Source organism: Hemicordylus capensis, chromosome 3 (assembly GCF_027244095.1).
Source record: "Hemicordylus capensis ecotype Gifberg chromosome 3, rHemCap1.1.pri, whole genome shotgun sequence".
In the NCBI taxonomy this organism is placed as follows: domain Eukaryota; kingdom Metazoa; phylum Chordata; class Lepidosauria; order Squamata; family Cordylidae; genus Hemicordylus; species Hemicordylus capensis.
In genome coordinates, this window is record NC_069659.1 from 343,752,810 (window position 1) to 343,778,649 (window position 25,840).

Here is a 25,840-nt window from a genome sequence, read left to right on the forward strand (position 1 = left end):
AGAAGACTTTGGACCACTGAGCAACAGACCAGTTCTTTTTTTATTGAGCCCAGGTAAGACGCTTCTGACGTTGTTTGTTGTTCAGGAGCGGCTTGACAAGACGAATACGACATTTGAAGCCCATGTCCGGGATCCGTCTGTGTGTGGTGGCTCTTGATGCACTAACTCCAGCCTCAGTCCACTCCTTGTGAAAGTCCCCAACACTTTTGAATGGCCTTTTCCTGACAATCCTCTCCAGGCTGCGGTCATCCCTGCTGCTTGTGCACCTTTTTCTTCCACACTTTTCCCTTCCACATAACTTTCTATTAATGTGCTTTGATACAGCACTTTGGGAACATCCATCTTCTTTTGCAATTACCTTTTGAGGCTTTCCCTCCTTATGGAGGGTGTCAATGATGGTTTTCTGCACAACTGTCAAGTCAGCAGTCTTTCCCATGATTGTGATTCCTAATGAACCAGACTGAGAGACCATTTAAAGGCTCAGGAACCCTTTGCAGGTGTTATGGATTGATTAGCTGATTGGAGTGGGACACCTGGAGCCTAGACTGTTGAACCTTTTCACAATATTCTAATTTTCTGGGATTGTGGATTTGGGGTTCTCATGAGCTGTACGCCATGATCATCACAATTATAACAAATTAAGGCTTGACTTATCTCGCTTTGCATGTAATGCGTCTATCTCATATATCAGTTTCACCTTTTAATTTGCATTACTGAAATTAATGAACTTTTGCACGATATTCTAATTTTTCGAGTTTCACCTGTATGTAAACTGCTTTGGGAACTTTGGTTGAAAAGTGGTATATAAATATTCATCGTATTTGTATAAACCCCTTCTAGTGTTGCCATAGGAGCAGCAGATCTCAAAGGAGCCCGGAAGGATGCTGAACACCTTCTTTATTCTCCCTTTGTGGGAGCTCTTTGACCAGCTCTTTTGCCATTTCTACCTACAGTAATGTTCTTCACTGTAAGGCCTGGGGGCTAGTGGTGGCCCCCATCAACCCTAAGAGTGGCTCTCTAACTAATTGGGACTGTGTGAAGCTTTGGCCAAAGTATTCTGCAAAGTCAGTGGTGCACCTAGGCATTTTGGAAGCCCAGATTTAAAGGGCTTTGGAGTGCCCCCCCCCAGCTTTAGGGAAAGCTTGAAACCTTTTTTTTAAAAGGGGGGGGGGACCCCTGCACGGACTGTACACTCACTTAACTCCTGTCCCTGGGGTCCTGCAGCTGTCCTGTGCCTCCTGCTGTGCCCCCCACCACCATGCCACTCTCTGTGCCACCATGTTCGTGGCCAGGGGTGGGTGGGAGCCGAGTGGGCCTCCTCCATGCTGCATGCAGTGCCAGCTAAGTCCTGCTGGGCTGGTGAGCCTGTCTGGGCCTGCTGGAGGCCTGAGCACAGGTGAGTGGCTTCCACACACCTGTACAGTGCGACTCCCGAGCATCACATGCCCGTGATGTCATGGGCTTGTACCACTGGGGGATTGCCCTGCGCAGGCCTGTGGGAGCTGCGCGCCTGTTCTCAGGCCTCTAGCAGGCCCAGATGGACAGGCCCGCCACCCGGCGGAACCAGTGGCCTAGCCACCGCTGCTGGAGGCATGGAGGAGGCCCTCATCTCCCACCCCCTGGCTGTGCACATGGAGGCACAAAGGAAAGAGAGCAGTGCGGTGGCAGAGGTGGGGCAGGGGGCTGCAGGCAGGCCCCCCAGGACCTTTGGAGGCCCCCTCCCAGTGCTGAGGACCGGACTTCATCCCCAAAGACTGGTCCAAAGAGCGCGGCTGTGCACAGTCCCCTGGTACCATGCAGAGATGACCTTTCTCACTATGCAGTGTTGGACTTTGTGCAGCTCTGGGGGCTCCATTAAGGGAAAGGGAGTCCTCTTCAGGCAAGGGCAGACTGCTTTTCCGTGCTCTTGCTGCTGGCTGTTTCTTAGCCCCGCCTCTACGCCAGGACTGGAATACAAGTAACTAAAGCCCCATCCAAAAGCTGGCCTGGATCAAGGAATGGATTAACCCAAAACACCACAGTCATAACAGTTCACCAAGTGAGCTTCTGAGCAGACAGGGAGATGTCTGAATCTGTGACAGCATTAAGAAGGCCCTTTGGCAAAAGAATCTAAACGGAAATGATTGGAAATCCAGTTACCTGCTGTATTTGATGTCACAGGTCTTGCAATAACCTCTGATTTGGTTTCGCAAAGAAAGTCGTCAATAGAGGGGCTCAGAAGGGGTCTGCTTTCTTGTTGTTCATTCACCAGCTAGTGACAGGGGGGGAAAAACAAAAGGGGTGTGTGTGTGTCAAATTGCTTTAAAATGCACCAGACGGCTTTAAGAAGCACACAACAAAATGGATACAGCAACTTGGCACAAGGCAGCAAAGAAAAACAGATGCTATCAAGCAGTACCTACACTCAATTTTAGATAGTGTTTTATAAGATTTTTCCCCCTTTGGAGGATAAAATTATATTCAGATTTCCAATAAGACATATTATACACAACGTTGGATCAAATTAATGCATGCTTAGTGTTATTTTTGATAGCCAGTAGCTACATCTGCCTTTTTGTTTTTTATTATTGTTTTCTGCCTGATGACTAATTAAACAGGGTTGTATCATCCCCTTGGGTTGGGTCTAGCTGGAGAGAGAAGGAAGTCCTTCAGTTCTGGCTAAGAAGGAAAGAGAAGATCCCTCCACTGGAAAGATGTGGCCTGAATTGAAACATTCTAGTTTGGACTGTGTGAACATCTGAAGAAGTCCAAGAGATATTGGCAGCAATCCAATAATGTGCATGAGTAGGTTTGAACATGACAAATGGGTGGAGGGAGAGTGGGGAGCAACATGGCTCACAAGTACAGAAAAGTGAATGCTACTGGCAGAATCCAGCAAAGGGTTGTGAGGACAATCCACATGTACTAATGGGGGAAACTCCAACTTATGCCTGTCAAAACAGACAGAGTTCTTCCTTTGTTTGGTGGAAAACAGGGGAGTTCCCCTAAGCCTGAGGCTCATTCCTGTGTCCTCCTCCATTTGCATCCTACAGGATGAGGCCAACAGAGGCACTCTTACATCTGGACTTCCAGGTCAAAGTCCAGGGCCTCTAAACCCCCAGGGGACCCCCAAATCCTCTTTCGCCTGCTCAGTATGGTCACCGTGCCACCAGCCCACCTTGCACCAGACAGCCGAGCATGACTGTGACTTGCGCCAGGCGACCAAGAGTGACATCTGCTTTAGAAACATAGGAGGAAGTGGAGAAATAAATATGTGAGATGGGAATATGTATGTGTTGAGATGTTTCTGCTAATGCACATTTGCATAGATATATCTGTTTTATATTCTTACATTCTTGTGAGTTCAGTTGCTGTTTGTGCCCTCAAGAACTCATGTGTTAAAAATGTTGTGTGTGTCACGGTGTGGGTGTGTTGGGGGATGATGCTTAACTTGCAGCGGGGTGGGGGCTTCCAGCAAAGGCCTTTCGGTCCAAGCTCCAAAATTACTGAGGTGCACCTCAAGCCAGAAGTTGCCGGTTTAAATCCACACTGGTATGTTCCCCAAACTATGGGAAACACCTATATCGGGCAGCAGCGATATAGGAAGGTGCTGAAAGGCATAATCTCATATTTGTGTGAGAGATGGCAATGGTAACCCCCTCCTGTATTCTACCAAAGACAACCACGGGGCTCTGTGGTCGCCAATAGTTGACACTGATTCGACGGCACACTTTACCTTTTTACCTCTGGGAGTCATATTCAAACTAGCCAACAGCTGATGGTATATGCATGGCCCCATTACCAAATGTTCCTTCTTGGTCTGTTCCTTTTTCCTCCTTTCTATCCTGCTATCCCCTTTCTTTCTCTCACCCTTCTGCTACATTTTCTTGGGAATCCCATCACACCTTAGAACAATTTCCTGATTTGTAAGACGTGTGAATAAGCCCTAAGACATGTCACTGTCGAACAAAGGCTTAGGATGAAATATACTTGCACTAGCACATTGTAAACATCATGACATTATCCCTGAAACAAAGAGATGTTTTCTTGCTATTACAGGAAGTAATGTTAGTGCAAATGTTTAGGATCAATATGGAATGAGCTCCCTTCTGAAATAAGAACCACCCCATCTCTGACAACTTTAAAAAAGGTCTCTATAGACACATTTATTCAACCAAACTTTTTAACTAGACTTGTGGTTTTAAATTGTTTTAAGGATTTAATTTCTGTTTTAATTTGTTTCATGTTGCTGTAAATCACCCAGAAATGGAAGTTTGGGTCAGTGTACAAATATAATAAATAAAATAAAATAATAACATTAATAGTTTAATATGTGACAAAACCAATGCCATTTGTAGTAATTTTTATACTATGCACAACATGTACTGTGGCACGGCACAACTATTCTGGAAACACTGTGGGGATTTACTGCTCTTGGATCTCTCAATCCAATAAGCATTGGATCTGCAAACCCCTGGGACTCTGGATGGTGGATCTATGCACCAAATCAGCAACTCACTGCATATGTGGGATGTTCTGACGTGCATTAGACACAAGCATTAGCTGCTTAACTCTGCACATGTAATGGTGACTATCCCTGCAATTACCTTGAAATGAATAGGGCCGTCCTTAAGCACATGAAGCCTCATACCTTATGTGCATGATGTGCCACACCTACATCAGGCCCTATATATGGTTACAAAATGTAATGAGGACCCTCACTCTGTTAAAGAGTGTTCACTGCTTAGCTGTCTTCATTTTCAGTCTATTAACTAATCCATCAATTGGCTAAAACAAATTGATTCAAGTGGCATTGTGTTGAGGCTATTTAATCAAGGCAACCGCTTCTTTTGATGGAATAATACAACCAGATAATTTGTTACTTCAAATAGAATTTTTCAAAATTCTGAATTTCAGAATTCTGTAATTTTAAAAACAATCCTAGAAGAACAAGGAATAATATCTTGATCCAAGTTGGAAGACATGCTTGCCTCTTCTGTGGATCTTGCTATAAAATAGGGGTAAGAAGACAAAATTGAGAATTGGAAGATGAGTGGGTGAAAACAGTCAGAGGTTTGTATGAGGGAACCAGTAGGGTAGATGCTAGGGACCTTTGCTTGGCCCATCCCTGAGCTGTGCAAAAATTGTCCAATTTATTTGCAGTACCCTGTAAATAAATGGGCCTATACTGGATGGGAGAATGGGGAGATGATGGAGCAATCCCAGTACAAATGAGCTTTCAAAAACATCTGCAACCTTCTGATCATCTATTAGTTTTGCAGGCGAAGCACATCCATATCCCAAATGTGCCTTCAGGCAGGCTATTTAAAGAAGTCTGGAGAAGGCTGGTCTGAGGATGAATCAGGTTTAGAATGCAGAGTTGAGCAACACCGTTGCAGTTTGGACTGAACAACACTGTCGTTTGTTTTAGTCCCATTCACACTGCACTGCATGTACAATCTCTCTACAGTGTATGCACACTGATCTGTAGGCATGTACAACAGTAGACCTCCTGGCTGACACGTCCCACTGTGTAATGCAGGCACTGCAGGATCTCCTGCATCACTGTGGGGCTCTAACACACAGCAGTGGTGCTGCACAAGAGGGCAGTACAGGAACTACTTCCATGATCGCATGTCATGCACAGTGCTCCCTCTAATAGGGATTCCCAGATGTTGTTGACTACAACTCCCAGAAACCCCGGCTTCAATGGCTTTTGCTTGGGGATTATGGGAGTTGAAGTTAACAACATCTGGGAATCCCTGTTAGAGGGAACACTGGTCATACGTGACTTCCATTATTTCCAACAGAAGTCATGCACAATGTGTGGTCGCACAAATGGTCAGTAGTTCCAGTGCTGCCCTCTTGCGCTGCACGATTGCTGCATGTGTTAGAGCCCCACAGTGGTGCAGGCAGTTCTGCGACTCCTGCATCATGCTGCATTACATGCAAGCCCCTGAGCCTCTTCTCACGATCTGTGAGAAGGGCTAGAGGACGGTCTGCGGGGAGAGCGGGTTAAACTTACCCTCCCTGCAGATGATCACGGCACTGTTGCTGGGCGCACTCCCCATGCGTCCAGATGATTCCCCACGCGCCGAGGTAGCAGGAAGGGTTGGGGGCCTGGATATGTCATTCTGGCCACTGGAACTATCAGGATACCCCACACGAGTGCATGGTGCATCATGGGGATCCCCCCACATCCCCAGACTCCCCACAGTGAGGCAGTCACGGCTGCTACCACAGGAGCAAAAAACCAAAGTTAAGGGAGTGCTTGCTCCCTTAACCTTGAAGGGTGGTTAATTAGGCAGGTTTGCCACTGTGAAGCCAACGGGACCGGGACCGGTCTCGGGGCCCGATCTCGGTGGTTCACATGCACGTGGAAACCTGGGCTGGGTTCCATTAGCTCGGTTTTGCACATGCATGTGGATAGCCCCCTTATCTGTACCTTGCATCTGAGGGGGTCTGTGTACTCACGCTCACTTTGAAAATGAATGCATATACATCATTCACAGTAGGGATGAACATGAAGCGTTTGTGCACTCCCTCACCGCTTTCCCCCCATTTGAAATGTCCGCTTTTGGTTTTGAATAAACCAGTTTCCCATTACACCTGAACTTGGGAAACTGTGGCTTCTAATCATTCTCAGTTTAAGCAAACCAGGATCAAACTGTGGCTTCAGATCCTGGTTTGTTAAGCCATGATGGTTGAAATAAACCATAACCATGGTCTCTCACGTTCTCATGTAAAAGGAAACTGTGGTTAATTCAAAACCAAAGGCAGAATCTTCCTCTCACACAAAAAAGAAGTGAGAGAGAGCATGCAAACTTGAGGTTTGCTGTGGCTTGCTCACAAGGATATAATCCATGGTTAAATGATCAACTAAACTGGCTCAACAGTTTGAGAGACCTCATTGCCAAAGATGGATACGTTAATTTCTTTTGTTCCGCTGTTGTCTCAAACAGTTTTGCCAAAGACAGTTCCTAGCTAAGGGTGAACCAGATGGGCCTCTATTCTTCCACATTCAACACTAAAAACAGCAATTGTCTCCTGTCATACTCTTTCGTTACTGCTCTGAGGGAATGCCTCAGTACACCCCCATTTGTGATTAAACCTTGTTCAATTATACACCCTACTCAATTTACACCCTGTTCAATTTACATCTTGTTCAGTTATAGCTACACCCCCATTTGTGGGGGAATCCTAAGTGGCAAATCAGGACCTGTGACATATTTGAGCAGGGGTTTCTAATTTGGGATCCCCAGATGTTGGACTACAGTCTCCATCATCCCCAGGCACTGAGGCCTAGGATGATGGGAGTTGTAGTCCAAAAACATCTAGGGAACTGAGGGTGGGGACCCTGGTATTGGAAGAAGGGCAACTGCCCACTAGTGGAAGATTCCCCATCACATTTTGCTAAATCCACTTCTATTGTTTCCTGTTGTTGCTGCTTTGCCTGTCTGAATACAAAAGCAGTCAGTCAGCTTTTCACAAGCTTAATGGTCACTAAGAGTCGACGACTTGATGGCACTTAACTAATCAATCAATTTATGTATGAAGACCATAGAGGTGGTGTTAATTGTCACCAGAAGTGCAGTTTGCTAGGTTGAAGCTTAGAAACCCCAGCAGGCAACAATCACCCTGAAGGAAAATAAGTGGTTCAAAGGGTCTTGGGATAATTAAAAAGTGTTTGCATTCAGGGAGCATTTGGAAACACTGTACTCTGAAAGGAAGCACCACATCCTGCAAACTACAGTTCAAGATGAATAATGGTCTCTTAGCAGCAATCAGCAAGCCAGAGATGAAAACAAGTGTTGAATCTACATATGGCTTCTGGCCTAATGTTAAAATTATCTGATTTGCACTCACTCCAAGGTTAGATCTACATCACATCTGAAAGCAATCTTGGCCATTGGTGCTGTTGATTCTTATCTTGCTTTAAAGTATTTGGCTCTAGGTTTTGTTTTCTGGTCTTTACAAACTTTGTTCTCTTCAGACTCGTAGAAGATTCATACATTTATTTATTAATTTGCATCCTGTCTTTCTTTGACACTGGTACTTGAAACAGTACATTTCTCCCAGGCTCAGACCTGCTTAGTACAGCCACAAGGTGGCTAGATCAGTGCCCTCCAATAGCTGTTGCTGGTGTCCACATAGGAACATAGGAAGCTGCCATATACTGAATCAGACCATTGGTCCATCTTGCTCAGTATTGTCTACACAGACTGGCAGCGACTTCTCCAAGGTTGCAGGCAGAAGTCTCTCTCAGCCTTATCTTAGAGATGCCAGGGAGGGAACTTGGAACTTTCTGCATGCAAGCATGCAGGTGCTCTTCCCAGAGCAGCCCAAACCCTGCAGGGCATATCTTACAGTGCTCACACATGTAGTCAGATGACTACATTCAAATGCAAACCAGGGCAGACCCTGCTTAGCAAAAGGGACAATTCATGCTTGCTACCACAAGACCAGTTCTCCTCCTTCAGACCTTATGTTTCTTTATAGGCTGCGAGTCCTCTGGGGATAGGGCACTGTCTTACGTATTCTTTGCTTTGTAAACATTTTTAGAACTATTGTGCTGAAAAGTTGTAGAATCATAATATAGCAATAACAACAAGCCCAGTTTAAAAGGGGGGCCCTGTACTTATCTACAGGGTCCCAAGAACACGCCAGCAAGCCCTGCTCCAGTGCTGATACACCGAGAAGCCTCACACAGCTGCATTCTCCATGCTTTCAGCATTTGTCTGAAGAGGCAAGCGTTGTACTTGGAAGATTGGGGCACCCCAGCCTTCCAATCACAGAAGCCATCCACCAGTGCAATTGCGATATTTGCCTCTTCAGACAAATGCTGGAAGCATGGATAGTATGGGGAGGGTGATGCTTCTCAGCGCATCAGTGCTGGGGCAGGGCTTCCAGACATGCTCTCAGGACACTGTGCCCACGTACACATGCAATGGTTCAGCTCTACCCTGCCCCTCCACCACTCTCCTATCTGCATTCACGTGTGATGGACAGGAGGTGCACTGCAGTCACGGAGACTGCAGAGAGGAAGGGGAAGTGGGCTGTGAGTGCTTCCTTCTAGACTGAAGAACAGCCCTGGCAGCCAATCGCAGCCAGAGCCAGGGAACAGCTTCCTCAACTCCGGATGCCGATGAGTGAGACTGCGGCACTGCATTTGGATGTAACGCTGGCACCACAGAACTGGAGTTAAAGACACCAAAACTCACTACAAACTGAAGGTACAAATAACAGTGTGGGAGGGGAACCGCAGGTCCGTTTTCCATCTGAACTGCAGTTGGATGCATTCAGACATACACAAATTTCAACCGGAGGCCCCTTTAACTCCAGTTTTGTGCTATGCGTGAATGCGACCTGTATGTTTCCTTTTTCTTATGTCTGAACAAGGCTACACGAATGCAGTTCACAGAGACCCAATACTCCCCCCCGCCCTCGGTCCTGTTGCTTGAAAAGGCATTTTGGGAGCAAGTGATTGAGAGTGGAGAAGTGGCACGGGAAAGAGACACTCAACCCTTGTCCTGCCAGTTTCCCAATACCACTCCAATATGTGTTTTCACTCTCCCTGGAATGGGGAAGTGGCAAGCAGGGAAACAACTAAACTCCCATCTCCTCACTGCTTCCCCACTCTGAAACATATGTAGTAAGATGATCGCTGACTGTGTGTGGCTGATAAGTCTTCCCTTTTTTCATTTATTTTATGTAAACCACTTTGTGGGCTTTCTTTGAAAAGTAGTATATAAATATCTTTGTACTTTTTGAAATAAGTAAATAAGACACATACAGAGCAAGGACAAGTCCCTGCTAACTGAGCAAAGAGAAACCTTTAGAAGTGGTGATTCTTTTATATTTAGCAGGGGGGCAGCAACTGGCCCTATCCAACCCCAGTGCAGCATGCCTCCAGTGCCTGTTGCTGGTATCTGCCTTATGTTTCATTTTAGATTGTGAGCCCTTTGAGGACAGGGAGCCATCTAATTTATGTATTTATTTTTCTATGTAAACCGCTTGGTTTGAAGAGTGGTATATAAATGTTCATAGTAGTATATCCGTAGTAGTAGAATGCACTGGTGCAGTGAGAGAGCAGCCTAACAGAACTTCCTAACTGCACCAGTGCAGCAGGGAGTCCTCTGTGCCACCTGCAATATGTCCCTGAGGGCTGTGCAACCATTAAGGACATATTTTTGGGTGGCACAGAGGGCTTCCTGGGGAAGGGGATGGTGTCAAAAATTGCTGCTTTCTCTGCTGTACTGGTACAGTTAGTTGGGAAGTCCTGCTTGCTGCTGTCTTGCTACACCAGTGCATCCTTGCTCTGTATGTCAGCCAGTAACAATGGTTGATGTTACTGATGTTGTGCTAAGTCAAAGATGTTGCGCTAAGTCAAAGACGTTGAGCTAGCTAGTTCTGCTAAGTTGGGAGAGTGACTGCCCGAGACTTCTTTGAGTCCTGTGATGGGGGGAAAAGTGGGATGGAATACAATTGAAATAAATAAGAATGGTCCCCTGAGTATGTGTAAACTGTGCTCTTTTTACCTGACAGTTTTTAATGATAGGCAGTTTTATCTGCTTGTTTATTTGTTTATTTTTAAAACCACCGGTTTTATTTGGTTTTATATTATATTTTGAACTGTATTGGATATATTTCAAAAAATCATAAAGTTGGAGGGTTCTTTTTGCCATCTAGTTCAAGCTCCTTCCTGAATACATCTATGTTAGCCATCTTTTGGACTGCTTGCAGTAAGGGGAGAGACAAATATATTAAATACAAATAAGAAATGGCAACATTTTTAAGTGCAGTATAACGCTGTATTTCTGTTTTGCTTTTTAAAATGGACGCAGCGCACATTTTACAAAAGGTTGCAAAGTCGTAAAAAACTCTCATTATATCATGATAAAAATCACTAGAAAAAACAGTCAGCTTCACTCAGGCAGGCAGTCAACTATGCAGATCCATTTCATCAGACAATTTAAAACGTCATCCTCATGGGGATACTGTGGCTGAAATTATATGTATTCTGCTAAAAATAAACAAAAGGTTTAACAATACTTAGCTTACAAATGGTCTCTGATTACATTATAATTGTTAAGGCTTAATAGTTCTTAGGGCCTCATAAAAGCTTACCGGCAGCTGCTCAGAGATGATTTTGCAAGCTATTTATAAGCGTAGGTGGTTCAGATATACAAAGTAAGACTATAGCAAGGATGAAAATGAAAAGACTTTCTGACAATTTACTTATCTACTATGCCAACTAGTGCTGTCCCAAAATGGCCCACCCATTTTTGGTGCCTATTGGCAGGCCCTTTGGGCATCTTCTTGGGGGGAGGGGGTGCAAAATCCCCCATCAGCAGCCTGTCTCTTGGGGGCTGCAGCCTGCCATTCCCACCATGCCCCATAATCCTTCTCCAACTGCTGCTCTGAGGAGGTTCGGAGAGCGGGGGGGACTGTGGCCACCACAACAGTGTTCCCTATAACTGGGTTTCCCAGATGCTCTAGACTCCCATAATCCCATAAGGCCATTGCAGTTGGGGATGATGGGAGTTGTCAACAACAGCTGGGAATCCCTGTTACAGGGAGCACTGTTGCACAGGCTGCTTCTGGCTTCATTTGCACGTAACAGAGAACCAGAGTTTCAGGGGCCTGAGGTTTCCTTACTGTTACGTCTGAACACATGCATCTCTTCCACAGACCAAGGTTTGGCTCCAGAGACTCCAACTGAACCCTCAGTTTGTAGTGAGTTTTGCTGCTCATAACTGGGGTTCAACAGGGCCTCCATTGTGCCAAATGCAGCACTGGGGGCTGCATTCAGCCAGACCGGAGTTGAGGGAGAAAGCTCCTCCCTCTCTCCCTGAGTGACTGGCTGTGTGGGCTGTCTTTCAAGCAAGAAGGAGGCCAGCACAGCCACTTCCCCCTCCTCTCTGCAGTCTCACTGACTGCAGAGGAGACACTCTCCCTGTATTCTGAATGCAGACAGGAGAGTGGGGACGGGGAGAGAAGAGTGGAACCACGGGACCATTGGTTCTGTATGACGTGTGAATGCAGCCACTATTTCTCCCCAGAACTCCACCCCCTCAGATGATGTTACATGATTACACTTCGGTTGGTTTGGATAATACTGTCCCTGCCATCCCAGTTAGGAAAGAAGATGAGCCCAGAACATGCCTTTTGTGATGTCCTAAATGTCTGATTTAGGCACAAGCTAAGTAAGTTACAGCCTAGAGGCTCACACTATGAGGGGCCTCTGAACACAAAAGCAAACTAAATTTCAAGCTTTACATAATTAGCTGAAAAATAAAGGAGAGAAAAAACATTTTACATTTTAAATAACATGCAAACAGTCATAGTGCAGGTTGCATTGCTTCTTCAGTTGAGTAATGCTGAACTGTGTAACTGCTCTTGTGTTTCTGTACATTAAAAGTTTCCATAAATGCCAAGTAAGAAGACATAACTGTATTTTCATTTAAAGGCATTTCTAATACAACCAGACTTATTGCAAGACAAATGTTTTAGTTGGATTATTAGAATTGCTTTGCCAAGTATATACATAAACATAAAGCTTTATTTCTATTTTCATTTTTGTTAGAATGATACTTTTTTTTGGGGGGGGGGTAATGCGATGGGCCTTTTAAGCTTGACATAATCTGCTCTGCTTGGAGTGGCGGGAAATGGAAGCCTCCAACCAGTGGCTGGAAAAGCACAGCTGCTAGCAAACAGCAAGTCAAATTCGGCATCTCTAGGTCAGTAGCGGCTGATGAGCACCACTCCGGGGGGTGGGGTAAGAAAATACCCCTTTAAACAGCAGCAAACTTACCCGCTGCCCATATGCCAAGTGCTCTATGGGGCGGAGGTGCCCAACCTGGTGTCCCATGTGCAAGCTGCCTCACCCTTGCTGCTCAGTTGGCCTCTGTGAATGCATGGAGACCAACTGAGCAGCAGGGGCAAAGCAGCTTGCCCACAGGACTCTGGGTCAGGTGCCTCCACCCCATAGAGCATTTGGTGTATGGGTGGTGGGTATGTTTGCCACTGTTGAAAGCAGTATTTTCCTGCCCTCATCGCCCACCTAGAGTGGTGCTCACTGATCACTACTGCTCCAGATTGGACTGGGAAATATCCATTCGAAAAACTGGACGGCTGCTGCCAATCGGTGTAGACAACACTGAGCTATCCACCCCCAGCACAGTACCTCCAGTGACTGTTGCTGGTGCCTATCTCATGTTTCTTTTTAGATTGTGAGCCCTTTGTGGACAGGGAGCCATCTTACTTACTTATTTATTTCTCTATGTAAACTGCCCTGAGCCATTTTTGGAAGGGCGGTATAGAAATCGAATAAATAATAATAATGATCATAATAGATGGACCAGTATAAATTATCCTGATTTGGCATAAAGCAGCTTCCTGTGTCACTTCCCCTGCAACCTACCAATTACTAACACCCTCCTCAGGAGGTCTTTGGGTTTTTCTACCTTCAGAAGTGTGGTGGATGATGATCCATGGCAGTGCCTTCTTAATGATGGTGCCCCAGCTCTGGTTTGCTTTCTACAGGGAGGCTCAACTACTGCCAAGTAGGATGTCCCTTCAGTGCCAGACAAAATGCTTTCTATTTGCCTAGGCCTTTTAAATACTAATTTTTATATCATGTTTTAATCTGGCTCATCTGTCTTTCTGCTGTTGCTGCTGTTTTATGCTGGTTTTAATAAATTGTTGCTATCATTTTTATTATGTTAGTCACTCTAAGAGGCTTTGATTGGAGAGCAGGATAGACATTTCTTAAATAAATAAAATAAATGATAAAATAAATGATCATCATGCATTTATGAACCAAACCCAGCTTAAGTTGATCTATCAGATTAGAATCTTAGACATTTCCGTCTTGTACTAATAGTTACTTGTTTTTGTCCAATATAAACAGCTGCGGAAGCACACATATATAGTACAAGTGAGACATCTGATTGTTACAAAGTCCTCCAAGCAAGGACATTCTCAATACATTAAGCAATGGCCATTTAATTTATTAGCAGGTGGACATAGCCTACTAGCCAACTACGAATACCTGATACTAATGTTTTGATCTGATTAGGTCAAGCTAAACAAGAACTTAAATGCATCATCAACACAAATCATCTTCAACATTTTTTCCCCTTTTAAAATTGCAGCAGTGGTCAGGGGAGGTCCTTCCATGAGGTGAGGTGAGATGGTTGCCTCAGGCGGAAGATTATGGGGTACTAGCAGGGTGGCAAAATACGCTCCCGCTGTCATTAGAGCAGTTCTTAAATAAAATAAATAAAATAATAAATAAATAAATCGATTTCTATACTGCCTTTCCAAAAATGGCTCAGGGAGGTTTACAAAGAGAAATAACAAACAAATAAGATGGATCCCTGTCCCCAAAGGGCTCACATTCTAAAAAGAAACTTAAGACACACACCAGCAACAGTCACTGGAGGTCCTGTGCTGGGGGTGGATAGGGCCAGTTACTCTCCCCCTGCTAAATAAAGAGAATCACCACGGTAAAAGGTGCCTCTTTGCCCAGTTAGCAGGGGAGCTAAAGTCAGCTCTTATCCCTGAAGACTTTTCAAGGAGCACTTCTCCTCACACACCTTGTAAATTTTGCACAAGCAGGGAAGAGGAAGCTGCTGAGAACCTTCCCTTCTCTCCACCCCTTTGCCACTTTCGAAGTTTGCAAGGGTGAGCTTTGAAAGTAGGGTGGTACCCATCAGGGTTGTGGGGCAAGGCAGTATTTTGCCTTGTCTCAGGTACCACAATAGGTCAGGCTGCCCTTATGGCACCATGATCTGGATCAGGACTGCAGTGTGGCTCAAGGAGGGCTTTAAGCCTTTGCCCCTGTGCTGTTTTCCCACTGACTATTTCCCACCAAAGTGGATATTTATCTTTCAAGAAACAATGAGGCTCTTCTCACGATTAGTGAGAAGAGCCTGGATCGGGTTCACGGGGCTCTCCCTAGAGACGACCTGTCAGTCGGCTGCGGGCGGACGAACCAGCTGCCCACATGACTGTCAGCTCCGTTACGGAGCTGGCGGGGGCTGGGGAGTTCAGGGGCCGCTCAGCCCCCGGAAGCTCCAGCATGCTCTGCACAAGTGCGCAGGGCATGCTGGATAGATCCCCGAGCCGGGAGGGTGCTTTTTAGCCTCCCAGTCAGGGTTCTACTCGTGAGTTGCCACGGCACAGACCCGCACCGCAGCAACTCACAATCAGAAAGCCCAGGTTAGCAGAGTGCTCACTCTGCTAACCTGGGCTTAGGGGAGGGGTAGTTAAGCGGGTGACCCACTTCTGTGAGACTGGGCTCAGCTGCGAGCCCAGTGGTTCTCATGGTCTGCCAAAATCGGGCTAAGCTCCCTGCTCCTGATTTTGGCAGACCGTGAGAATAGCCTCAATTTGTTGCAATCGCACTTTCAGGGGTAAACAGCTACTTTGGAGCAGTAATCTTTAATGGGAAAGGGTATAGGGCAAAGACTTATAGCCCACCTCCACCTGTGCTATGGTCTCGATCTGGATTGGGTTGTCCTGTGACTGCCATTTAAAAAGAAAAAAAAGCACAGACTTAAATGTCTATAGTGGCTGACATGTGGTGCAACATTATGTGTGCATTGTAATGTAGCATTCATGCAGTTGTGCAAGAGCGATCTTATTCAACTGCAAAAACACTGTACAAATGCAATTGTGTTATGGAACTGCTATTTCCAATGGCTGTACCATTGCACAATTCCATTTGTGCATTATTTGTGCTTGCACAAAAGCACTCTTGCACAAGTGCACAAAAGTTAAATTCCAACAAATATGTAATGTTGAACAGTATGTCAACCACTCTCCTTAATGTCTCATCTAGTCTGGCCCTTGGAAAATTTGCCAGTAATTGTTCTGCAACTGATGGAAATGTCAATTTGAGATTCTATCAATCAGCATTGTTGTAAGTACCCATGACAGACTGCGGTTAAGACTCTCTTGTCCAGTCACATCATTCTTTCTCAGTCTCATCTTGTGCAGAAGTCACAGTCAACACCCCAATATGGCTGATGTTGAATTGAATGAAATGACCTTCCTTTCGGCTCCACGATTCCCTAATTTCAGCTCTATGATTCCTACATTCAGCTTTATGTTTCCCTACTTTCACTACTATATCTTTGTGGCATACTAACAATTGAAAAACCGTTGATGAACTCCCTCAGTTAGTGAACTCCCACGAACTCCCACAATTCAGAGTTAATGTGGTTACATTAGCAGTCTTCTGTATCACTTGGTTATTGCCCATGCCAGCAAAAGCAGACCCAATGGAGATATGCTGGCACAGGAAGGAGTTACATGATCTGGGCAACCCACTGGATCAGTGCTTGTATGTATTATCAAAGCAGCCAGGGAGTCCAATCACAGGAATGCATTTGAGGGGAGTGGCTTCTATGCCACAGAGGGAATGCATAAACTGAGCTCAAGTCTTTTAACTTTCCCTGCAGCATTGCATTATGCTGGACAAATGTTCTCAACAAAGTGTACACGTGGAGAGGCTAAGGACAAAGGCGTCATAAAAAAGAAAGACATTTATGCAACAAGTGAGCAAGTGAGAAACGCAGCATGACCAGATATTGCAAAACCAACACACGCAATGCGGAGACAGTTATTGAAAATACTCACTCATCCGCTCGATTTTGCCTCCTCTTGGCTTTGTGCAGCCAACTGGTGCATAACAAGGATGAAGTCAACTCATACACCAGGAGTAAAAGAAGTGCACATGTGGACTAACATATACAGAATGTTTTACTTTGAAAAGCTGTTTCACAAATGATTACAGGTGAATTGTTATAGACAACCAATACAAATGGGGCACAAAGCACACTATGAATCTCAATGTGTATGATTCATAAACTAGTCCATGTCAAATCCAATAGGATGTACTAAAGAAAGCATCCTATTTCATCATCTAATCATGTCTCAGCACTAGGCAACTTCACACATTTTTCCTACATGGGTACATCTGTGCATACGAAGACCACACACATGACTCTTTGGGAACTTGACATTGTATAATGGGTTCCCAGCGTATCTGTGCACACACAAAAAACCTCAGACACATACATTCATGGTCTTCACATATGATGACGCAAGCAGATATACACACTTTTCATCCTAATCCATGTAGGAAAACTGTCTTGGGTGAAGCAACCCTAACACAGAACACCTTGCGTTTCGGTATATATAATGCAGCATTGCGAATTTTTAAGAGGCAATTGAGAGAAAGGACTTTTAAGGTACAGGATAATGGTGGCAGTTATTCATTTATATGAGCAAACTGAATTATGGACATATATTTTGAACAATCCATGGGTTAGGTTTGAGCTGAATTCTTTAGAACTATTACATTTAAAATAAATCAGTATTTACAGAATAAGGAGAATTGTGGAATAGAGAAGGAAATAGGCTTGCAATTTTATTAAAGATTTTTAAACAATTAGTAACTAGAGGGCACCAGTCATCCTGGTCTCTATGTGACTAGTATACCTAATATCTTACTTTTTATCACAGAGATATGTGCCCCTCCCAATCCGGTGATTATCTTAGGATGCATCTGACGTGCATGCTACAAAATAAATATCAGTAAAATAGCTCTTATATCTTAGACCTATTTATTTGAAAGTAACTTCTATTGCTGCAGTGGGGCTTACATTCAAGTAAAGGTGCTTAGGAGGATCTCAGAATAATTGGTTACTAAAATTAGTTGTGTTAAAGCTGATCTTCCCATTCATTTCTTTTCCAGAACATAACTGTGTGGGAAAGTATTTCAGTGGAGCTTACACCCACAACTCAATGGCTGAGCAGATGCGTTGCATGCAGAAACTCCATGTTTAATCCCTCCTATCTCCACTTAAGGCATCTCAGAGAGAGAGAGAGAGAGTGAGAGAGAGAGAGAGAGACTGGAAAGATTGTGCAGTGTTCCAGCATGGAATGCCTACAAATGCACAGCTGGACATGCTGGATCTGCTTGCAGACCTACATTCCAATGTGTGGAAGTTAGGGGTGGACCCAGTTTGTGCAGTAATACTGGGAATGGGGCCAGTGGGCGTCTTCCCCCTCCACACCTTTAGACTATGCATGAATGGAACACCTGAAAAGAGCTGTAATCTTAACCTATATAATGTTCGACAGGGTTTAATATTGTAATTTTCATGTTTAATAGTGTAATTTTCACAATTCATAATGTAGCATTTTCCATTAAAAATGAAATTTCCTGTGAAATCTCAGCTACAACAAAGGCACATGGTTCCAATGAAATAGGTTTGTCTTTACTATTTTTTTTACACCTTCTGTAAAAGCCTTTTTATCTCTAGGTGTTTCTCCTTGAATGTCAGGCCATGGGCGTGGGTCTTGGCATTTGCCAACTTTAGAAAGATGCCAACTGCCACTGTTGCATCATCAAAAGGCCCCTTCACACACAGCTACCAACAGCATGGGATCTGCCATCCTAGTGATGGTTGGATAGGAAAAGATCCACAGGATCAATCGAACTTGTCCCTGTATTTCATCCTGCACATACTGCCTGCAGCCATATGGGATCATACCACAGGGAAGCAGATCAAATATTGCTGTGGTTACATGCGAAGAGGGCCAAAATGAAATGAGAGCAAGAGAGCACGTAATTTAAGCGAACTGGATATGTTATTCCAAAGACACCTCCACCAAGGGGCTGTTAGTTAGAGTTTTATCAATTTACCTTTTATTATGAATGTGCATTTATATATACTGTATTATGTAACTACAGACAGCATAATCACAGTTAACAGTTTCAATCATTTAGATACTCTACTGGTAACTGACATATGTACACTCTGGTATCATAAATCATTTTACTTAGAACATCTGTCCTTTCCCCCCCTTTCCAAACTAAAATGTGCAAGTTTATGAAGCAAAAGTGATTCCCCCCTGCTCTGAATAACTTTATGTAGTATGCATTTTCATATTTTTTAAAAGACATTTCCTAAGGGGCCAAGCTCATGTTGATTTGCTAAAGCTCGAAAGTAATATCATTGGTGGGGGGGGGGGGGGGAATACATTCCCAATGTAATTTGGGATGAAGAATTGTCATACTTCAATAACTCCATTTTGGTTAAGATTAAAAACAGCAATACTCTGATTTCATTCCAAGAATAGTAACTATTCTTGGCTAATTGTGGTTGCCATGAAAAATCAACATATGTCAGCTTCCTCCTTGGAATCCTACCATTCTGCCCACCTGTGATTTCATAGTAAGGAGGGGCTTTTCCTCTGCAGACTCCTCCCTCGGTATCTCCTTCATCACCATGGCAACAGCCTTATCTGCCGCCCTAGAGCCTTTCCCCTATAACAGTGAAATCAACAATGACTTGTGTCAGGAGGAAACTTAGTAACCTGTTACAGATATATCAATATCTTAGTATTTTCACAATTAGCCATCCCAATACAGTCCGGATAGAGACTTGCTGAAAAGAACATTCCAAATTGCGTAATTAAAAATAAAAACATTGAACTGTGAAGTTCATGATGACAGTGAATACATGTGATGCTCAGTACTAGTCTTACTTCACGGTACCCATTCAAGTATCATTAGCCATATCATTTTGCTCAACTGAGAGAATTATAGTTTCTCTCAGACCTCCACAGCAATCCACTGGATTATGACTGGTTTATTCATACCGTGGGCTGTAGCGAGTTACAACTTTAGAATGCCAATCATACTTTCCATTCCTCGAAATCAGCTGCTGGACTTGGGGGGGGGGCATAATCCCCATTCATACATTATGTTCAACATTTGTACAATCTTTGTAGTGTGCACAGGTACAGTTATTCACATGAACACCCCTATACTTCCTATGTCTAGCTGGCATTTCAGGGGCTCTGTACGCAGGTGCTTTCTTAAAATGACCACAGGTACAGTCATTCACTTAAAAACATGTACATGTGTACAGACATCTGAACACAGGTTCAGCCTAATGTCTGAAGAGGAATTTAGTGGCTAAGTGTCTAATCTATGAAGGAGGAACTCTTCAGTTTAACTCTTGCCTCTGCCAAGAACTTGCTAAGTAGCACTGAGGCAAGTTTCGGCCTTGCCCACCCTCCCACTGCTGGCAATGTGGGGTTAACAATACTGACCTTAAAGACTGTTGCAACAAGACAATGTCTGTGAAGTTTTTTGAACACCGTCAAGCAGTGTGTATCATTTATTAAATGAGAGGGCTTTGCAATTTTGACAAAACTGTACACTGAAGTTTAAGACGTAGGCCTAAGCATCACATGTGATACTATTTATAAGAGAAGTTAAAGCAACTGGCATAAACCATTTTGTCTAGCTTTCATTTACAAAAGACATTGTGCCAAACACTTCGTTGTTGGTAGTCCTGGGATGAATTCAGACAGGCTGTAACAAAAAGTTTCTTGATAATCTCATCTGGTAGTTGCTTTGCTCCCCTGGACGGCTCCTGTTCTTGGGAGACAAAACATCACTCTCACAACAAGCCACCAAGTGACAAATGATTCAAGTGGCCAGGCTATCATGTGATAATTGCAATCATGAAGTGAATGGCACAGTGAGCACAGAACTCCCATAATTTCCCAGTGAGAAAGAATGTACCCATAGGGATAATGCAGTACTTTTAAAAAGGTCTCTAAATATCAAAAAGAGGTAGTCAATTGCCATGGGAAAATGAAAGAGAATTCAAGGAGAAATCTCCTGGAGAGGCAAATAAAATAAAATAATTTGTTTGAGGAAAGGTTTGTTCTCCCTAGAAAATACACTGAATCCCATTTTATATATGTAAACACAACACAATAAGAATGCATTGGCTTATAAGAAAAATCAATTATAAAATAAATATAATTTTATAGTGAGGGACAGGAGGGACTGAAGAATTGCCTTTGGAAAGCTCAGGTTTCAAATTATCAGGAGTAAAAAGCGTTTTTAAACCCCCACTGGTTTTAATATCCCAATGCAAGTTTGAACCAGTTCCATTCGTAGCATGAATGTAGATCTTTACAAAGCATTTCTTTTAAAGAATGCATAATTTATCTTTAAAAGCTCAGAAAGCTCAGAAAGAATATGGTGTGAATTCATGGAGCTAAAAATGGCAGAGTCCAAACTCTGTCATTCTGCTAACCACATTCACGGTCTATGAGCAAGTAGGCACATATAGAGCAATATTAAATATATTTTTTACTCAGTTTTGATGTGACATTGTAGCCATTTTCACATTTTTGTTTTGTATGTCTGTAGCATTTGTGCATATGTACACATCTGTTTATGCATATGTGCACTGCAAATTGACATAATTTGGTTGCCCCCAATTAAAGAAAATTTCATACAATTGTTTCAGTGTCACAGTGGATCCATATTAGCTTAATCCTTCATGGCAGACAAGTTCTAGTGCAGGGATTCCCAACTTTGGGTCTCCAGATGTTACTGGACTTCAACTCCCATAATCCTCAGCCCCAATGGCCATTGGTTGGTGATTATGGGAGTTGAAGTCCAACAACATCTGGGGACCCAAGGTTCAGAACCCATGTTCTGGTGGATAAAATGGCTCCTTGAAGCCCAAGGTACCACTATTGAGTCATCCATTGCATTGCAGCATAAATCTTCCAGCTCAAGGCATTCTGGGCTATCACCCAAGGATTCAAAGTTGCATCAAAGCCTGCTGATGTAATCCTAGGTGAAGAGAGATTTACCATTCTTAATCATGGTTAGAATAGATTTCTTGTCCATGGTAATGAGCTCTGCTTTGTAAGTATGCATATTTGTAAAATTCCGGATCAGTCTCCCCCCTCCCCTGTCAGCATTCTTATTTTATTTTTTTAGAGCAGCTGACAGATTTACCCGTTGCCTTACAAAAAATCCTCATCATGAACATTTTAAAAACAACTGCAAAACTGTTCTGGGAAACTGAATAGCAAGTATTGTGGTTTCTGGCATTGACCAGTAGGCCCCCATCATAGCTGGCCTTCCCTCTACACTGGACATCTGCAGAATTGTTTTTTCAGAACTTGCTCCAAGACATTAAAGTGTGTGTGTTTCCAGTGTAGTGAAGGCACTTTTAAACCACTGCTGCCACATTTGTTACACGTCTTTACCTTTAAGGTCTGTAGGCATGGAATATATCAAAATAGCTCTCTTGATTAGACGCAGTAGCAAAGAATGACCCAATGTGCCTTTATGCAGAAAGGAGCACCATCACACTCTGCTTGTGCCACCATTTTCTATTGGGGATGGCAAATGCTACATCAGAACTGGATTTGAACATGACTGTACAAAAATATGTTAGTGGTTCTGCTGGAAGAAGGGAGCATGAAATACCCCATAGGGGTATGAATGTGGGGATACTATCACTGGTGGGGGGGGCCTCCCCCTCCCCACAATGCAGGGAGCCTGCATCAAGAATGGGATGGGTGCAGGCAGTGATGCTCCAAAAGCAAAGGCTGAGAGCCCCTGATTAGAACTTGAACACATAGGAAGATCAGGCTGCTTAGACAATGAGACAGATCTCCTTTACATATTGTATTTTTCCTGTGCTGTACAGATGTTAAGACAACTAAAGTTATCTTCACGGCATCTCCATGTAGGGCTGGGGAAAACCCTGTCTGAAATCCTGGGAAGATATTGCCAGCCAGTGAAGGCTATACGGAACTGGAATGGATAATGGTCCGACTTGGCATAAGGCAGCTTCATATTTTCATAAAGTGACCACTGAAATTTATATACATAAAATTTGCATGATCTGACTTCACATTGGTAGAGTTTGGGCTTTATTTCCCACTATTTCATCCATGAGTATCTCTGGTATAGAAAAAAAGGAGTTATATAATCAAAACTAGAAAATCTGAGGTTAGCATGGGGACCAAACCATTTGAGACTGGTGGGTGTAGAATCTAAAACTAATATAGGTACTTCCATAGCTGAAATGATTGTATTGCCCTGTTGACAGAGAGGCCTGTTGACAATAATATGACATTTTATTTCTCAAACCAAACTTCCCCATCCAAAGTGCAGTAATATCGGACAATCATATGCATTCAAAGCAACATTTCAACATATTCATTCAATGCCCTGCGGTTACCCCTATATTGCATGCTCATCAAATGTATTCATGCTTGGTTTTTTAAATCCCTTTGATATCCAAAGAACTGCAAAATGCATTTTCAGGTCATTTAAGGTGTGGTGTTTTATCTGATGAGAAGCACATTCTAGTTGCTAAGCATAACAAAGCCCCAAATATGTGCACTATCCCATTTGTGATTCGGTCAATGCCTCAGTCAAACCACTGCAACTGTCCGCTCTGATGTGATTGGTGGAGCTACCATTGCGTTAGCAGTAAATATCATGCGGCTTTGGCAAAAGAAGTTAGCCCTTTTGTGCCGAATGCTGGAATGAAGCAAGTACCATCAGCTAGAAAGGATGCATTGGAAAACATGCAGTGCTTTTTACTTCTTGCACAGGAGGAAAAAACCCACCAAGGTAAAGATCAGCTCACATTTCTGAAGCCAGAGCCACTTTTTCTTCAAGGTCTCACCTACTGCCTGAAAAGAGTCATGACATTCACATTAGTGCTTGTCAGGTTCTTAAATGTAGAAAATCCATTGGAAGGCTGCGATCATAACACCAACCAAGGTTCCGTTGCTTTCTGATCAGCCACAACCCCCAGGTGTTTCTGCTGCAAGATGGCTCGACTTCCATTTCGCACAAGCAGGGTGGGAGAAGAGAAACTGTAGCCATCCGTACATTTCCACAGATGCATTAGTAGTGCACTGAGGCTGTTCTCATGAGCAGCCAAGCCCAGGCTTCAGCAGCCAAGCCAAGCCAAACCCAGCGCCAAAGTCTGGCTCTTAGCTTGGGTTAACGAAGCGAGCCCACTGTTAGCCTAGGCTCCAGCATCGTGTGTCAGTGCGGGCTGCTTGCAACCCGTGTTGACACAGAGATGAGCGCCTAGAGTGCCAGCCTCCAGGGGGAAGCCCCCAATGCACCATGCAAATCACGCAGGGCATTGTGGGATTCCCCCAGCCTCCAGAGCGCTGCACTGGTCACCGCCGTGGAGATTGTGTGTGCGGTGCCATGGCACAGCTGGGGCCAGTCTGGATCATTTGTGGGGAAGGTAGGCTTAACTCTGCCTCCCCCCGACCTGCCCAGACAATCATGTGAAAGGCCCCCATTGAGTGTGTGGAGGGGCATTAGGGAAGAGGCCGTACTACAACACAGGGCTGTAGTAACACTTTCAATCTTATCTTTGAAAGCAACTGTAGTTTCTCCAGGAGCTTAGGAAGAGACCCCCTCTAACTGGGCAGTGAGGCATCTCTTAATGTGGTGCTCTCTTAGTTTAGCAGCAGAATAAAGAACTGCCCCTATTCAACCCAACACAGCACCCTTTCCAGTGACTGCTGGTGGTGTCTCCCCTATAATTCCGTTTTAGAATGTAAGCCATGGACAGGCAACCATGGCCTCATTCCATTTGCTATGTAAACTGTTTTGATACAGATGGAATAATTAATAGCTGCAAGACAGTCTTCTAGCTGTTGCCCTACAGTTCCTGCCAGTGCTGGGCAGCTACTATTGGTTAGGTAGGCTGTGGCTCTCCAATCTGTTTTGGGCAATCCATGTGCACTCTCGCCACACTCCAAAGATCAGAGATTATAAAAACTATGTTGCAACATCCGGGGCAGAATGGACTTATACAAGAACAAAATGGACTTGGTAAGAATGAACTGACACAAGTTGCAGATCCTTCCTTATAACGCTGCCATCCCATAATCTAAAACTTAGGATCTGGTGGACAGTATTTTAATAGAAATAAAAGCATGCAATATTACTTTTCCATTCAGGTGACTTTCATGTCACATCTGCTTGGCTTTTTATGATAAACCTGCTAGAAATGTTCATGCCATCAATCTGCCAATTTAGTAAATACAGATTGACAAACATTCTGTATGTGCATATTTTAGAAATATGAGGATTCCGTGCAACCAAGTCATATCCTGTACTTTCCAGAACTGTTGGCTCTCTTTGCATGTGGGTTTTCTGGAAAGTTATGAAGTGGATATTTGTCTGATGCCTTAAATAGATGGTGATCTGTACATATTTAGTAAAGGAGGGGGGGAGGTACTGTGTGATAAATATCACATGTTGTGTTGTATAAATATCTCAAAAGTTTTCCTAATAGCCACAAGCATTTGAACTGAAATATCTGATGGGGGGAAATAATTCAATCATGCAATTTTAGTGTGGTTAAATGGCATATTGAAAGAAATTCAGAGCCTTATGTGGAAATTGTTTTATTGAATTACTTTTAAAGGTTTTAAGAGAATATACAACAAGGTCGTTCTCACAACAAGCCACAGCAGGGTAGAAGGAGGAAAACCCGGGTAGAGAGGCTTATGTGGAACCTCGGGATCCACTCATACCCTGCTGCTCCCGAGCAGGGCTATCCTGTTCTTTTACCTTGTCTTTTACCAAGGTAAGAGGAGCAAAGCCCCATCTTACCTTACAGCCCCGATCTTGTGTGCGATCGGGGCTGTCTGCAGCAGCTCTCAGCAGCCCAGCTCACTTATAGCAACAGAGTGCTGGGAGTGGCCGCATTGACACTGGCAGCCTCTCCGCTGTCTGTGCAATGCATCATGGGATACTGGTAGGCTTCCTCCTCCACATCCCTATAAAGAGTTCGCAGCCGCGCCTATCGTGTGGCCAGCCACATAGCATGGCAGAGCACTGGCAAGTCCTTCATCTTGTGGGGGAAGGTAACTATAAATCCTGCCTTCCACCCAGCCCTCCCTTGCCTCAGGAATTTTGGTCGTGTGAACAACCTTACTACTTTTATAAAATATGCAGCGATGTACCATG

At 44.0% G+C, this 25,840-nt stretch overlaps 1 protein-coding gene across 9 annotated transcripts in view; it reads right to left on the reverse strand.

Annotated features, from left to right (window-relative positions):
- The window catches only part of PEX5L (peroxisomal biogenesis factor 5 like), a 263,400-nt gene that overhangs the window by 85,480 nt on the left and 152,080 nt on the right, over nucleotides 1-25,840 (reverse strand). For 4 of the 9 annotated variants that reach the window (XM_053312290.1, XM_053312289.1, XM_053312293.1 and 1 more), the window contains 2 exons: nucleotides 19,220-19,324; nucleotides 2,140-2,251 (listed from right to left, as the gene is read on the reverse strand). The exons of 1 other annotated variant lie outside the window; for it this stretch is intronic. In XM_053312290.1, the coding sequence (XP_053168265.1) occupies nucleotides 2,140-2,251; nucleotides 19,220-19,324 (217 nt within the window). Of the gene's footprint in view, nucleotides 1-2,139; nucleotides 2,252-19,219; nucleotides 19,325-23,463; nucleotides 23,530-25,840 lie in introns of those variants that run through there. 4 more of the 9 variants (XR_008320196.1, XM_053312288.1, XM_053312291.1 and 1 more) reach the window with 3 other exon arrangements.